Source organism: Schistocerca nitens, chromosome 4 (genome assembly GCF_023898315.1).
Source record: "Schistocerca nitens isolate TAMUIC-IGC-003100 chromosome 4, iqSchNite1.1, whole genome shotgun sequence".
NCBI classification, from domain to species: Eukaryota; Metazoa; Arthropoda; class Insecta; order Orthoptera; family Acrididae; genus Schistocerca; species Schistocerca nitens.
Genome location: NC_064617.1, coordinates 209,897,486 through 209,914,484, shown reverse-complemented (window position 1 = coordinate 209,914,484; position 16,999 = coordinate 209,897,486). Strand labels below are relative to the sequence as shown.

General features: G+C 44.1%; 1 protein-coding gene across 2 annotated transcripts in view; it reads left to right on the top strand.

Annotated features, from left to right (window-relative positions):
• The window catches only part of LOC126253428 (dynactin subunit 1), a 146,647-nt gene that overhangs the window by 64,969 nt on the left and 64,679 nt on the right, over positions 1 to 16,999 (top strand). For both annotated transcript variants that reach the window (XM_049954760.1, XM_049954761.1), the window contains exon 11: positions 3,801 to 3,960. In XM_049954760.1, the coding sequence (XP_049810717.1) occupies positions 3,801 to 3,960 (160 nt within the window). The remainder of the gene's footprint in view (positions 1 to 3,800; positions 3,961 to 16,999) is intronic.

Below are 16,999 nucleotides of genomic sequence, written 5' to 3'. Positions count from 1 at the left end.
TACCAGTTTCCGGTCTAACAGTAGCAGACAACATCATTGTGGACCCTATTGCTATCTCCAACACCTTGGGCCACCATTTTGTAGAAATTTCGAACTCTTCTCACTATCACCCTGGCTTCCTCCATAGGAAACAAGTGGAGGAGGCTCGGGCAATACTCTTCTTCTCTTCTCAGAATGAAGAGTGCTACAACACCGCCTTTACTATGAAGGAGCTAGATTATGCTCTTAGTTCATCCCGATCTTCCGCCCCAGGGCCAGGTGCTGTCCACATTCAGATGTTGCAGCACCTTTCTCTTGCAGGCAAGCACTTTCTTCTTAACATGTACCACCGCATATGGGCAGTGGGCACGTTTCCTGGATGCTGGTGTGAAGCCATCATCATACCAATACCAAAGCCCAGTAAGGATAAACACCTTCCTTCTAGTACCGCTCGAACTCTCTCACCAGCTGTGTTTGCAAGGTGATGTACCATATGATTCATATCCATCTGATATGGTGGCTCAAGTCTAATGATTTACTGACCACTGCACAGTGTGGATTTCGAGCATGCAGTTCACCGTCTCGTCACTTTGTCCACCCATGTCATGAATGGTTTTCTGCGGAAATCCCAGACTGTGGCCATGTTTCTCGATTTGGAGAAGGCCTACTACACCTGCTGGAGAACTGGTATTCTCTGTACACTCTACACATGGGGCTTCCATGGCTGCCTGCCCTGTTTGCTTGAGAGATTTTTGAAAGACAGATTTTTTAAGATATGTGTGGGTTCTGCCTTGTCTGACACCTTCATCCAGGAAAAAGTGTGGATCTGGGTTCCATCCTAAGTGTTGTCCTCTTTATTGCCATTAACCATATAATGGCCTGTCTCCCACTGGGCATGTCCGGCTCCCTTTTTGTTGACGATTTTGCCATCTATTGCAATTCTCCACAGACCTCACTCACTTAATGGTGTCTTCATCCATGTCTCAATTGTCTTTACTCATGGAGTATCGACAATGGATTTCATTTTTCCACTGACAAAACAGTTTGTATGATTTTGTGGTAGTGCAGTTGGTTTCTCCTACCATCTTTATATATCTTGGGCCTGTTGCTCTTCCATTCATTGAAACTATGCAATTCCTCGATGTCCTACATGTGCTCAGTGGTACTTCATGGGATGCAGATCGAACCACCCTCCTCTGTTTGTACTAGTCTTTTGTTTGTTTGGAAGTAGACTATGGGTGCTTTGTTTATGCATCTGCACGTCCGTCCCTCTTACACTGTCTCAATACTACCCACCATCATGACATCCGTTTGGCCACTTGCGCCTTTTACACTACCCTGGTTGAGAGTCTATATGCTGAAGCTGCTGATTATCACTGTCCTACCGCCATGACTTTCTCCTCAGCAGGTAAGCATGCCACTTGTCTGCCATGTGTGGCCACCCATCCTATGCCTCCTTCTTTGATGACTCCTTTAATCACCAGTATGGGGCGCTTCCCTCTTCTCTTTTACCTCCCAGAGTCTGCTTTCGGCACTTGCTCTGCCGGCTTAACTTCATACTACGTGCAGCTTTCCTGGTGGATGTGAACCCTTCACCACCTTGGCTTCATGCGGTGGCCCGTGTTCACCTTGTCCTTCATTCGCTTCCTAAGTACACTACTCCAGCCTCACTCTATCACATTCAGTTTCATGACTTTCGCATGGAACATCGCGGTAGTACCTGTGTGTACAGTGATGGCTCTCCGACTGACCGTTGTCAGGTGTGCCTTAGTCGTAAACATTGGCATTTTTCGGTATCGGCTTCTGGCACACTGCTCAATATTTACAGCACAGCTCTTTGCCCTGTATCAGGACACGGAGTACATCCAGCGACACAGGCTTTTTAGTTGTGTCCTCTGCTCTGACTCCCTCAGTGCCCTTCACTGTCTTTGTGTGCTGTACGCAGCCCATCCCTTAGTGCAATGGATCCAGGAAAACTGTCACTCACTGTTGATGGAGCCACTGTGATGTTTCTGTGGGTTCCTGTTTGCATCGGGCTTTCTAGCTGCCATTTGTTCAGCGACGCTCCCCCACCACTTTGTGCACATTGCACCCAAGTTTTAACTGTCCACCATTTCGTAACAGAATGCTTATTTCTTTAACTGTTTACATTCATGTTTGAATTGCCGTCCAAGTTATCGTTTTAGCGAACGTCGCATGGGCTGTCAACCGTGTTTTATTTTTTGATCTGTCGTAGCAATCAGGGCAAAGGCCATTTAATTTTTAGTTCTCTACCTCCTTTTCTCTATGGTGTATTTTATAGCCCTTTCTCCATGTCCCTGTTTTTAGCTGTCTCCTCTTACATCGATTGCCATTGATGTGTAGTCGTTTTTCAACTCCTCTATGTCTTCGTGTTCTGTAGTTTTGACTTGGGTGCGTATGACTCAGTTGTTTTTGTGCCCTAAAACAGAACAACAAAGATTTTAATCCATTTTGACATTTTTTTATGTTGTAGCAAGCCTAAATGATGGTTCTACGGTTTGAACTTATAGAGGAGGTCAAGAAGCTTCAGCATTTAAATATATTTGATCAGTTTCAGTAAAACACTTTATTAACAAATACTTACATTCAGAAAACAAGCATGTCCACATGTGGAACTATAATACATAATACAATCTTAGAACACATTCAATGACAAACTGTGCTTTACTTTGGATAATAATACTGCAGTTGTCTGAACTGTTTATAGTTCTTGTACTGGGCAGTTGTTCTAAACAAAAATTTTCTTAGTCCAACATAAGCATTAAATATCACTTGTTACACTTCCTGACTAATCACACTAGCTGACTGCTGGATCTGAATTATGATGAGGCTGCTATCAGAGTGGTTTAGTGGCACTATGCTCTGATGTAAGTAGACTTCCATGCAACAGCAGCGTACAGAGCTTCTTGAGGACACATCTTCATCAATGTCTTTTATTCATGGCTGTGCCTGGCAGTGACTGTCTTTAGCTTGTAATTCTGTCTTGAGGTACCAACTTTACCATGGGACCTCACTCTTTAGACAACATCAGAGACATCTTTTCTTATTGCGAGACAGTGGATTCATGGTGTAATGCAACAGATCCTGTTCAAGTTTACAGCTTGAGCCGCTGTGTTTTATCAATAGTGATCTAAGGTTGTGGGACAACTTACCTTTTACCATAAAGAAACTGACAAAGATATTCTCCTATGTATTTAGCAACAATAAAATCATCTAAATCTGCTCATGTTCCTCTGTATTTTCTGGAAACAGAGTTTCTTTTTTAAAGTTCAGTTCATTTGAATCTGACTTTCAGATATGATCATTTTTAATTGACGTCCTGTTCTTTCCCTTACATCAGTGTTGATGTAAGTGCTATGCATAGTGTCTCCTTTAGTCACACTATTTAATTCTATTTTCTCCTTTTCCATTGGCCTGGGAGGCTTCCCATGCATCAATTCACTCACTTCATTTTTTGTATGGTTCCCTTTCTGACATGATTCAATTATTTCTTAGTAGAAATCGGGGACAATTTTAGCCTTTTTTTGGTCAGTTATCGATCTTTCAAGCTTACAGGGTAAGGATAATGTGTGTCATCCATGATGTGGCTTTCAGCTAATATATTCAGACAGAGTTATAGTATTGCACTTGTTTACTGAATGCAAGATTACATGTGTGGACTATGTCACAATTTTTTCTCAAAGTGAGATTTAATTATCACATTTATTCTTACATTAAGTTGAAAATTCCATTATTGTCTTTATTCCACATATTTTTTTTTTTGTTTTATTGATTCATGCACTTAGTTGTTTCATTCACAGGATGCGTGATCTGTCTGCCCATGAAAAACATGAATTTCAAAAGCTGCAGAAAGAATTTGAGCAAAAGAAATCAGAAGTCGCAGAATTAGCTCGTACCAAAGAAAAGTTGAGTTCCAGAATAGAAGAAATGGAAAATCAAGTTGCAGATCTTCAAGAGCAGGTAAACTTACTGTATTTTTAAGTCATCAAGACAGTTATGAAACTGGAATTTCAATTAATATTTCTATGTTTGGGATGATTAAAAACACTGTTATCACTACATATTATTAAGTCCCCCAACGTGTTTTTATGTCTGTATGTGAAGTATAAAAATTTTAGGAACTACTGTAAGAATTTTGATATGGTTTCACTAATAGATGGACTGATCTGGGAGGAATGTGTGTTTATGCAAATTGGCTGGACAATGATGATGATGATGATGATGATGATGATGATGATGATAAGTCGTGCCTCCTGAAAACTCCCCTGGCCTGTACCGCTTAAGTCATTTTCTGTATTGCCTTCTGAAGTTAATATTCACCTAATGCTGGTTTCTGAATTTTAATCCTAACTTTATGCACTGGCCCACAAACAGAATTACCACTGTGCCAGTCAAATTGTCCAGCCATAAATACTTGGTGCTACCCATGTGCAGCCAGGGCAGGTCACTAGCCGGTACTGTTTGAAATATAAATCTTAAAATAAAGAGCTTTTCAACCCACACACCTTTATTACATCTGCATCTCTGTTCTGTAAATCACTGAAGTGCATTGGCAGAGGGTATCTCCCATCGTACCAAATTTAAAGCTTTCTTCCTGTTCCATTTGCATATGAAGTGCTCTGTGGACATTGTAATTGGTCTAATGTCTTTGCTGTCCCAGTGGGAATGATGCATATGAGACTGTATTATATTCCTAGATGCCTCCTTTAATTTTAATTATTGAAATTTTGAAAGAAGTTTTTCATGAGTGTTTACTTCTTTCTTCAGCCACCTGCCAACCCTGGTTTTTCATCATTTCCATGATGCTATCACATGTATCAGATAAACCTGTGACCATTTTTCCTACCCTTCTTTGTATGCATTTAATATCCCCAATTACTCCTATTGGGTACAGGTACCATTCAGTGGACCAATGCTCCAGGGTGGATCACATGAGAGTTTTGTAAGTGATATCCTTTGTATGATGGGGTATCCAGTATAACATTGCTGTGGGCAGAGCTTGTATAGTATGCATTTCTACCACAACTTGTTGCCAGTTCAGTGACACCTGTAATGTCGACCTGTCTTGTTCTGTTCATCTGCAGTGATTGGTTTTGTTAGTGCTGTTTTATTCTTTTTTCGTTTTTTATGATGGCAAGTTTAAGTAAACAACATGCAGCTGTGAAATTTTCTTTTCTACTTAGTAAAAATTTTGCTGAAACTGTTTTAATGTTGCAAACATCTTACCAAGATGACACTATGGCATAACTGAAGTGTAAGAGTAGTTTGCTCGATTTAAAAATGGCGACATGTTGATTGACAACAAACCTAGTTTCAGATGTCCATCAAATGCACAAATTGATGGAAATATTGAAAAAATTTTAGAGCTTGTGCTCACAGACTGTTTTAAGAAGATTGCACAACAGTGTTCATAAGAAAGACCCAATTTGTGACAGACAGAAGACTGGTTCGTCCACCATAACAATGCACCTGTACACACAGCCATCTCTGTTAACAGTTTTTGGCTAAAAATGGCATGGTTCCACTGCCCCACGCACCTTACTCGCCTGACCTGGCTCAGGGTGACTTTTTCTTATTTCCATGCATGAAAAAGGGGCATGAAAAGACAGATTTGACAACATTGAAGAAGTCAAGGAAAAAAAACAGGGAGGAACTGTCAGCCATTTCTAAAGACAACTACAAAAATGTTTCGAACAGTGGAAGCACCAGTGGTACATATGTATTAGTCATAATGGAGACCTTTTTGAAAGGTATAAGATTGTTCTGTAAACAGTTTGAAAATATATAGCTTTTAAGAAACAATTCAGTTTTTTATACCTGCTCCTAGAGTGAATTTTCCCAGAGACATTACCAACATGAAGTGTTTCACCTTTTGTATCTATGACTGAGCCTGTTTTAATCTTCCATTACACGTCCCCAGAAATTGTTACAATCAGGTATATGTACAAGTTGACTGATTCCAGTTATAACTATTTGATACTGTCCAGACTGAACGATGGTTAACACAACAGCTTTCACAGTGTGCGACCAGCTGACGAGACGGGTTGCTATGCTTGCAGTATGGGTGACAGGTTGTTGCCAGTAAATATAGTACTCTTTACTGTGCCATTTATTTCTAACATACATAACATAAACACTGAAAAAAAAATTAAATTACTCACTTATGTTGAGCAAGGAGATGCTGGAATTGCCTCCCAGAGCATTTCTGTCTCCTGCTTTGGAAATTGCTCATTATACTGTGCAGTTTCCTCTGAGAAATGGCAGTGATTTCTTGACAAATGTTAGTGTCAGGTTCATCTAAAGTTTGTGGATTTGATTTTACATTTTCTCTTTTAATACCACCTCAGATATAATCGCAGGGGGTTAAATCAGAGGACCAAAGGAAGCCATATATTGTTAGTGATAACTCTATCTTGAAACGTCACGAATTTCCATTAATGGGAAGTTGGCTGTATGTTCCATCACTGAGTCCTGCTGAAAGGTTATGAAAGCATGTTCTCTTTGTTAATCAGCCAGAAAAAGGCCTCAAAATGTTTTCCACATATTTCTCACTGTTAACTGTTTCCTGGAAACAGAATGGGGCCTCTTAATCTCTCATCGCAAATAGCACATCTTCAAGTGTTACAGGTTGGCTTGGGCTGCGTGATGGTTTGTTATACTTAACCACAGGCATCAAACACTCAAATAAGTTTCCAACTGAACACTTCTTTTATATACAATGGATGTTGTTTACTGAATATTTGGCCGCTGTTAAGTATTATTAATCAAGGTCCAGCTAGTCTGTGCCCTGTATCCGTGTGCCTTCTTCCTCCAACTTGGCTCAGACTTGGTCTCCTTACGGGTTGCAAACAAAACTGCTGAAAATTAAAGTCTCATTCTCATTCACCCCACCACATAAATAAGAAGTGAATTGCAATTCATCCTCATATATTATCTTCAAAATTACAACTCAATATATGATAAATGAGAATAGCTACCAACTCGTATACTGGCTCTCTGTACTACGTACATAACTGATCTGATATTTAACTTGATAATTAACATTTACAGTAAATTTATTATCTTTGACATTTTGCGTTCTTAGATTTCAAGGAGCCCTTTCTTCTATATCGCCTGCTCCGTGGAACTCTTGTCTCCACACCAGTAGATAGGGTCATCTGACTGCTACCCACTTCCATGCAGTCACTGGATCGTTAGCTCAGGTATCAGCACCTACGATTTAAAATACCTTCCAACTGTGGGGTGCTCACCACTTATCGACTACTCTGTCAGGAACATCTTTCTTCTGATATACATATTTAAAAACGTGATACCTCTCATTCAAGGAATGGGATGTATCACTACAATCTGACTCCTACATTTTGATCAGCCAAGTGTGAATTAACATGCCCACTTAAGTGGAATCATGATTAATCCGAAAAGAAAGAGGGTCAGTTTTTCTGATATTTACCCTATTCAAAGCCATTCACAAAACTGCAAATATTGTGCAGGGTCACCTGGTTAAAGTTCTTCCACTGCAGTTATTTTATAGGGCCATAACTTCTTTAACTTCATACCCATTTGAACAGAGCCATAGGAAATTCCCATTTGCCTTGACAGATGTTGAACTGATTTTCCAGGAGACACTTAGATAGCAAGCCCATTGTTATCCATAGTTTCTTCTGTGAGTGCTGTATGTGGTTGTCTATATTTCCTGTCAAGAACACTTCCCGTTTAGCAAAGTATATTTATCAATCTATGAATCATACTCCGATTAGGAATCTGAACATTAGGAAATTCCTCTTTAAATAATCTTCTCACAGTACACACTGATTCTGTAGGCACGTATGAATCATACATGGATACTCTTGTTTTTCACCATTTGACTTGAAACAATTTCATTTAATACACCGTATTGCATCACCTAAGAAACACGTGCTACCTGCGCAAACAAAGACCTCACTGCCAGTGCCACAGCCAGCTGTCTGTGGGGCAGGTAACAAAATCCTTACCAGATGGTTGCATTAAGGAATGGTCACCCTGTATATTACAATTTTACACTTTGTGAAGGACATAATTTTACATCTCTGAACATGTAATACAAATTGGCAGTCATCGCATTTGTGCAACAATTTTGAATAGTACATTGTTATGATTACTGCATCATGTGCAAAAAGTCTGAGGTTACTATTAATATCTGCCAGAACACACACACACACACACACACACACACACACACACACACACACACACCCACCATAAACAGCAAGAGTCCTGGCACAATTCCTTGACCCATGCGTGATGAAGTTACTTCATCTGTTGATGATCCTGCATCCAAGATAATACACTGTCCCCACTACCAAGAAAATTTTGATAGTCGCAAATTTCATTGGATACTCTATATGTTTGTACTGTCATTAATAAGTTTTAGTGTGGTACCAAATCAAATGCTTTTATCAGAATTCAAGAAATACAGCTTTATGTGATTATCTCCATCCACCGCTTCCAGGATTTCATGTGAGAAAAGCACACATTAGGTTTCACATTGAGCTCTATGTATTGTTCTATATTTAATAGTGTTAATTCAAGCCCCAGCTTATAATGTAGATCTCCAAATCAACAACTCTCATTGATATACTTATCTTGTATTCATTTTTTATCCGAGTTTGCAGTCCACAGCTTCACTTATGTGTGAGGTGATCTTTTAACTTCATAAATGACAAACACAAACATTTGAATAATGTTTGTTTATTATTGTTCTATACCTAAACAATAATAAGAGAACTGAGGACTGGTATCACGCTTCCTCAGTGTTACTACCTTTACCCTAAGCAAATGCTATGTGGTAAAATCTCCTAAAGTGTGTGCAAAGTCTCTTACCACACCTACTGCCCACACATGTCCCACCCAAAAAGTGCCTTCCCTCAGCTGAGGCTGCTTCTTTTATTTGGGTGGCTAGTGATGACATTCCCGTGGTGTCAGGCAGACCTACATCAGAATTATGACATGTATAATGATTTAAATTGGGTATAATTTAAATTTAACATTATGTTGATGGCTAATTATAAATATAGTTCAGTGCATTCAAATAACATTGGCAAGCCATCCCAAATTACCGGTTCAGTCCCCCATGTGGGTTCTGGGGTTAGAATAGGCCCGCTGTATTCCTGTCTGTTGTAAGAGGTGACTAAAAGGAGTCTCAAACGTTTCAGCCTATATGTGATGGTCCCCTCTCCGGTTTGACCTCCATATTTCCAAATTCTTCCAAAGAGCGAGCCAATTGGGGAAGGGCGCCTTACATGGTGCATTGTGTCCATCGTGCATTAAGACCTTTAGCCAGCTGTCTCATCGTCGCATTGCCATCCCGTTCGTTCTCCATCTCTTGGGTGAGGATACATTCCTGGGTGCGATTTTCACCATGCACTGTGCAATGTTGCTTTTTGTGGAGACAACGACCATGGACTTCCTAGCACATAATATCCATCACTGTTGCCAGTCTGTTGTTGTGGGGCCGCCATGTGCTGTGAGCCCTGTTGGTTGTAGCCCCCTGACTGCTGATGCCTGTGCTGTTAACTCCTCACGTATGCCAAGGAGTAGATGCCTATCTCCTTGGGGCAACGGGACTCATGGCAATGGCCATCCTGCCAGGTGGCCCTTGCTGAGACTGGGTGGTGCCCGTGGGGAGGGCACTTGGTCGGAGTGGGTGGAATAAGGGCGGATGACCCGCAATGAAGTGTGGTACATCATCTCTTGCTGGTAGCCAGTTGCCAGCAGTCTCTAAGCATTCTCGTGCTCAATTCAACACTCAGAAATATGATCCCAAATTGTTCCCCTCCCTGGCCACACCGTGGGAGGAGCATAAGGCTCAGGAAGGCAGTGACACTTATTCGCCCCAGTTCCTAGTTGATGAAAGAGCTGATGGGGAGTCTTTCATGTCAATAAAGCCTCAATTCTTTGTAGAGCGTTTAGAGGACAAGTTTGGGGAGGTGGAGGGCTTGTCCAAAATGTGCCCTGGGTCAGTATTGGTAAAAATGGCATCCTCTGCCCAGTCACAAAGGTTACTTGCTTGTGCCAAGTTGGGGGATGTTTCAGTTACCATCACACCACATAAGAGTTTAAATATTGTCCAGGGTATTATTTTCCATAGGGACCTTCTTTTGCAGTCTGATGAGGAGCTGCGTACTAATTTAGAGCATCGAGGTGTTCATTTCGTCTGGTGCATTCATCGGGTTCCGAAGGATAATCAGATTGCTACCTGTGCCTTCATCTTGTCCTTCGAAGGTGATACATTACCGGAGAAGGTCAAGGTGATGGTCTACCGCTGTGATGATGTCAAGCCCTAAATCCCTCCCCTGATGCGGTGCTTTAAGTGCTGGAAGTTCGGCCATATGTCTTCCCGCTGTACTTCCAGCCTCACATGTTGAGATTGCAGACGCCCATCACATCCCAATACTCCATGTGCCCCACCTCCCATCTGTGTCAGCTGCGGAGAACATCATTCATCTTGCTCGCCAGATTGCAGGATTTTACAGAAAGAGCGGAAAATCATGGAATATAAGACCCTGGACCGACTGACCTATACTGAGGCTAAGAGGAAACATGAACGACTCCATCCTGTGCGAATGACTTCCTCATATGCCACCGCTATGCCAACCGTGATAGCCCCATCAGTTCAGCGAATTCCAGTCGGCTCACCAAATCATACAACTCCACATGCCCCCTTTCCCATGAGGGGCACTGCTCACCCTGTTGCTCCTGCACCACCTACCTCGAGAGCAACCCCCACCCCCACCCATCGGGGACGTCCGCCTCTGCTTCTAAGCCAGAGAAGCGTCCAACTTCTTCGGCTCTTCTCGCTCGCAAGGACTCACGTGGGTCCCTCCCTTCCCAGGTTTCCACAAGTGGGAAGGATGACGCCTGGCAGTGGCATAAGTGCCCACAAGCAGTTGGTCGTAGGGCTTCACGATCCTCCTCCGTCCCGGAGACTGAATCAGTGAAGCCCTCCCAGCCAGTGAAACCCAAGGAGCAGAAGAAAAGTCCAAGAAGAAGGCCTCTAAGACAAAGGAACTTGCGGTGGCACCCACCCCGCTGCAACCTACAAGCTCTCCATCTGAGGGCGAGGTAGACATTCTGGTGTGCTCTGAGGACCTAGATCTCACTGGACTCTCAGACACAATGGATGTCACTCGCACAGGTACTCAGTCGGTGGCAGCAGATGCTCAGCGGCGTAATCTGCCTCCTCAGTGCATTCATGCCTTTCTCGGCCATGGACAATGTCATCCTCCAGTGGAACTGCAGCTGTTTCTTCCACCATCTTGCCGAGCTTCGACAACTTCTCAGCCTTCACCCTTTCCTCTGCATTGCTCTTCAGGAAACTTGGTTTCTGGCGATGTGAACCCCCCGCCCTCCGTGGCTATCGTGGTTATTATAGGAACAGGGCAGCTTATGAGAGGGTATCTGGTGGCGTCTGCATCTGTGTCCTTCACTCCCTTCACAACGAGTCTGTCCCTCAACAAACACCTTTAGAGGCTGTCGCTGCTAGAGTGTGGACGCCTCAGGCTGTTACTGTCTGCAGTCTCTATCTTCCACCAGATGGTGATGTCCCGCAGCATGCCCTAGCTGTGCTGATAGCCCAATTGCCACCACCTTCTCTGTTACTGGGCCACTTCAACACCCATAACCCTCTGTGACGTGGATCAGTGGCAACAGGCCGAGGCAGCATCATTGCGCAAGTCTTGGCACAGCTTGACCTTTCTCTTTTAACTAATGATGCCTTCACACGTTTCAGTGTGGCGCATGGTATGTACTCAGCCATCGACCTTTCGATCTGCAGTCCTAGCCTATTACCATCTGTCCACTGGAGTGTGCATGACGACTTGGGTGGTAGTGACCAATTTCTGATCTCTTCTGGGCGCCCCTGCAGATGGGCTGTGAATAAGGCTGACTGGGACTTGTTCACCTCCATTGCCACTATTGAGCCTCTTCCAAATGATGCTGTTGATGCGGTGGTTCACTCGGTCACCACCGGCATCGTTACTGCTGCAGAATCTGCCATTCCCTGTTCTTCTGGGTCCCCTCGGCGGAGGACTGTGCCTTGGTGGTCACCCGAGATCTCTGAGGCGATTGAAGATCGCAGACGGGCTCTCGAGCGTCACAAACAGCATCCTTCATTGGAACACCTCATCACCTTCAAACGGCTCTGTGCGGGAGCCCGCTGCCTCATTCACCAATTTAAGGAGGAGTGCTGGGAAAGGTGTCTCCACCACTGGCCTCCGTACCTCTCCATTGCAGGTTTGGGCCAAGATTAGGCGACTCTATGGCTATCAGACCCCCGTCAGCGTACCTGCGCTTTCATTGAATGGAGCAATCTGTACTGACTCAGACACAATTGCAAACCGCTTAGCAGAGGATTTTGCTCAGAGTTCCACTTCTGCGAATTACCCACTGGCCTTCCGCCCCCTGAAAGAGCGGTTGGAATGTTGGAGCCTTTCATGTCACACACGCCACCCTGAATCGTACAATGCTCCGTTCAGTGAGTGGGAATTCCAAAGTGCCCTAGCCGCTTGCCCTGATACAGCTCCTGGGCCAGATTACATCCACTGTCAGATGCTCAAACAACTCTCATTGGACTGCCAGCGACGCCTCCTAGACCTTTTCAACTGTATCTAGGTTGAGGGTGAGTTCCTGTCGCAATGGCGGGAAATCGTCCTTATCCCCGTGTTGAAACCTGGAAAGAACCCACTGGAGGTGGACGACTACTGCCCCATTGGCCTCAACAACGTTCTTTGCAAGTTGCTCGAACGCATGGTGAGTCGGAGGTTGAGTTGGCTACTTGATTCTCGGGGCCTTCTGGCTCTGCCTCAGGGTGGGTTTCGTAAGGGCTGCTGTGCCGCCGATAATCTGGTGTGCCTGGAGTCTGCCATCCATATGGCCTTTGCCCGCTGTCAGCATCTGGTAACTGTCTTTTTTGACATGCGGAAGGCATACAATACGACACGATGACATCACATCCTCTCTACACTTCATGATTGGGGTCTTCAGGGCCTGCTCCCAATTTTCATAGAAAATTTTCTGTCGTTTCATTCCTTCCATGTGCAAGTTGTGGCCTCCCATAGTTCCTCCTGAGTTCAGGAGAATGGGGTACCGCAAGGATCTGTCTTAAGTGTCTGCCTCTTTTTGATTGCAATTAATGGGCTCACTGCAGTGATGGGAACGTCTGCCTCATCTTCCTTGTATGCTGACGACTTCTGCCTATACTATAGCTCCACTGGCATTGCAGCTGCTGAATGGCAGCTGCAGGGCGCTATCTGAAAAGCGCAGTCTTGGGCTGTAGTGCATGGCTTCCAGTTTTCGGCTGCCAAGACTTGCGTTAAGCATTTCTGCCAGTTTTTGGAATTGGTTTTCGATACTCGGTTGACTTGGGTGCCTCATATTCAGCAGCTTAAACAAACATGCTGGCAGCATCTTAACGCTCTTCATTGCTTGGGTCACACCAGCTGGGGTGCCGATCGGTCTACCCTTCTATGGCTGTACCAGACGTTAATTCAGTCCCGTCTAGATTATGGGAGCCTGGCTTACAGTTCGGGATCCCCTTCTGCATTGCGGTTGCTGGACCCCATCCTTCACAGTGGGATCCAACTCGCCACTGGAGCTTTCTGGACAAGCCCTGTCAACAGCATTCTTGTGGAGGCAGCTGTCCCTCCATTGCGGTTCCGGTGCCAACAATTACTGGCCGCTTATGCTACACACATTTGTAGCTTGCCCGGGCATCCCAATTATCATCTCCTGTTCCCTTAGTCGGTCGTCCATCTTCCGGCACGGCGGCCCCGGTCAGGGTGTACGATCGCGGTTCATGTCAGAGCTCTTCTATCTGGGCTTGAGGTTTTCCCTCTTCCACCTCTTTTCTGGGGCCCCTCTGCGTATACCCCCATGGTGTGTGCAACGCCCATGCCTTCGGCTCGATTTGGCACAGGGCCTGAAGGACCCAGTCCCTCCTGAGGCCCTCCGCCGCTGCTTTCTTTCAATCCTTGCCACATTTCAAGGCTCTGACATTGTGTATACTGGTGGTTTGATGGTTGCTGGCCGTGTCGGTTATGCTCTTACTCTAGGGGATCATTATGAACAACATTTGTTGCCTGCTGGCTGCAGTGTTTTCACTGCCAAGACGGTCGCCATCTCTCGCGCCCTAGAGTATATCCGCTGCTGCTGAGGTGAGTCCTTCGTTATCTGTAGTGACTCCCTGAGCAGGTTACGAGCTATCGACCAGTGTTTCCCTCGCTCTCATCTGGTGATGGCTATCCAGGAGTCCCTCCATACTCTTGCTTGTTGTGGCCGCTCTGTGGTCTTTGGATCTTACACTGTTGCATAGAGTTCTGTACAATATCATTACCTGGACTAGGTGGAGACTGACTCCTAATCTGTGACATTGTTTTGGATACTTTATTTCAAAGCAAAGATGCTGTTTCTTATATCCTCAATATGTCATGAAGCTGAGAGAAACTTGCATTATCATCAGACTTTTGCTACGGGTGTTCTAAGAGATTTTGGGATTGCAACCAGATCATGCTGACTTCTTGCCACAATATTTGAGCTAGCAACCACCCAGCATTCCTATGGTGAGTGTCCGCCCCTGGAGACTGGTGGTTCATGGTGTTGGCTGTACAGCACAAATTGGCGAAGAAACACATGCACATTGGCAGCCGTCACAGGAGCGTCCTCTATCAAAGTCCACACCCTCTGCAAGTACCGTTCCATGTGTGGTGCGCAGGCATTTGTGTGAAGGTGGAACTACATGAACTACATGTCTGCCCTCTGTCAGAATGCACGCTCGCATCACTAAAAGCAAACATCAGGTGTTGCCAGAAGTGTCATTATGAATAAAGTGTTTTCTCTCAGAAGAAATTAGAGAGATCACCGAGTCCCAAGCCTTGACCAATTCAAAGCCATAGTCATGATTTATAAGATTTTGTGCTAGTCATACTTCTACAGATTCTTTAATTACTGAATCCCAAAAAGACCTCTCTGGGACCAAGTTTTTGTGGCAGCATAATCCTTGGAGTGTCCTGTGGTAATACAATGCTTAGTTATGGCTGACTTCATGGGCTGTGAAAGGCGAGCGAGGCGCTCATATTCAGTGCAAAGCAAAGGCTTCAACTTCACCCCTGTGCCGAGAGCCCCACCTCTGACTGATTTTATTAGTGCAGTTGAGGAAGCTGTTAGACCTCTTCCTAGTGATGCTGCATGAGAAATAAGACATGAAACTTGTTGTGCACTCATGAAAGCTCCACCTCAGAAGAGCTACATTTCTGCCATGGAAAGAGCCACACTACGAAAACTATGATAAGATCCTTACATGGAGGTCTTACCAGTGGATAAGGGAAATGCCTCTGTGCTGTTGCCATGTGAGGTCTATGAACGGAAGATTTGTAACTTGGTGAATGAAACAATGTATCAGAAGATTGACATAGACCCCACAGGGAAAGTGGAAAGGAAAACATCAGCTCTGCTCAATTCTTCTTCTGTTCCATAAGAAGTGACCAAAATATTTAAGACCTCATAGTTCTGTGCTTCCCAGGTTATACGGTCTTCTGAAGATTCATAGAAAAGAGGTTCCATTACGGCTGATCATCATTAATATCGATGGCCCCCATGTATAATTTGCCGATACAATTCACGTCTCTACTGAGACCTTTTGTGGAGAAGTGCGCACATTGTGTTCACAGCTCTGCAGACTTTATCAACAGACTGAAGTCACTTCAACTCGGTGAAACTGACTTAAAAGTGAGCTTCAGTGTCTTCTCATTTTCAATAAGGTTCATCTTATTGACTTTGTCACTCTTCAGCAAGAAGTTCACGGCCGATGTAACAACACTTTCATCGTGTCCTTTCCTCGACATACTTTTTATTTAGCAACGAATATTTTGAGCCGATTGATGATGTTGCCATGGGCTGTCCTCTCAACCCTCTGGTAACAAACTTTATGGAAAACTTTGAGGAATCGGCACTTAATTCAGCAGAACTTAAACCAAGAGTCTTCTGGCGATATGTAGGTGACACTTTTGTAGTGTGACCCCATGGTGAAGAAAAACTCTCACACTTCTTGCGACATCTGTATTCAAACCACAAGGACACCCAGTTTTGGTGCAAATAGAGGAGGATGGGTGCTTACTGTTTTTGGACATTCTGGTTCTTGGAGAGTGGGTAGGTCATTAGAGCATTCTGTCTACCATAAGCACACACATATGGACCTCTATCTGCAAGCATCGACCTGCCATCACCTTTCGCTAACTACTGGTTCATGTTGTTTCTGATGGAGGGAGCATTACAAAGGAGCTAGAACACTACAGTTGGTGTTCAAAGATAATGGTTACTCTCCACATCAGATTAGTACAGCACTAAGGAGGAAGAAACATGACCACCACCAACATCAAGAAGATAAGCAGCTGTTAAAGTCCAGAGTGTTCCTTTCAGATGTCAGCAACCTTTTGTCCAAAGTAGGCAGGAGCCTAAGGAAGTATAAAGTTAAAGTAATCTTCCAGCCACCAGCAAAGACTATTGTTCTCCTTGGTTCAGTAAAAGACGATCTGGATCTGCAGAAGGCTGGGATTTACAAAATTCCTTGTCAGTGTGGCAAAGCATACATAGGTCAGACGATACGCACAGTACACAGAAGGTGTGTTGAACGAACATGAGGGCAACACTCGCTTTTCGCAGCCCAGGAAGTCGGCCAGAGCTCAGCATTGTATTACCACGGGACACACTAAGAATTATTCTTCAGCAAAAATCTTGGCTCCGGTGAGATCCTTTTGGGATTCAGTAATTAAAAGAGTCTGTGGAAGTATGTCTAGCACAAAATCTTATAAATCATGACAGAAGCTTTAAACTGGACAAGGCTTGGGACCCAGTGATCTCTCTAATTTCTTCTGAGAGAAAAAATTTTATTCCTAATGACATGTCTGCCAAAACCTTATGTTTGTTTTTGGCAACACGAGCATGCATTCAGACAGAGGGTAGACATGTA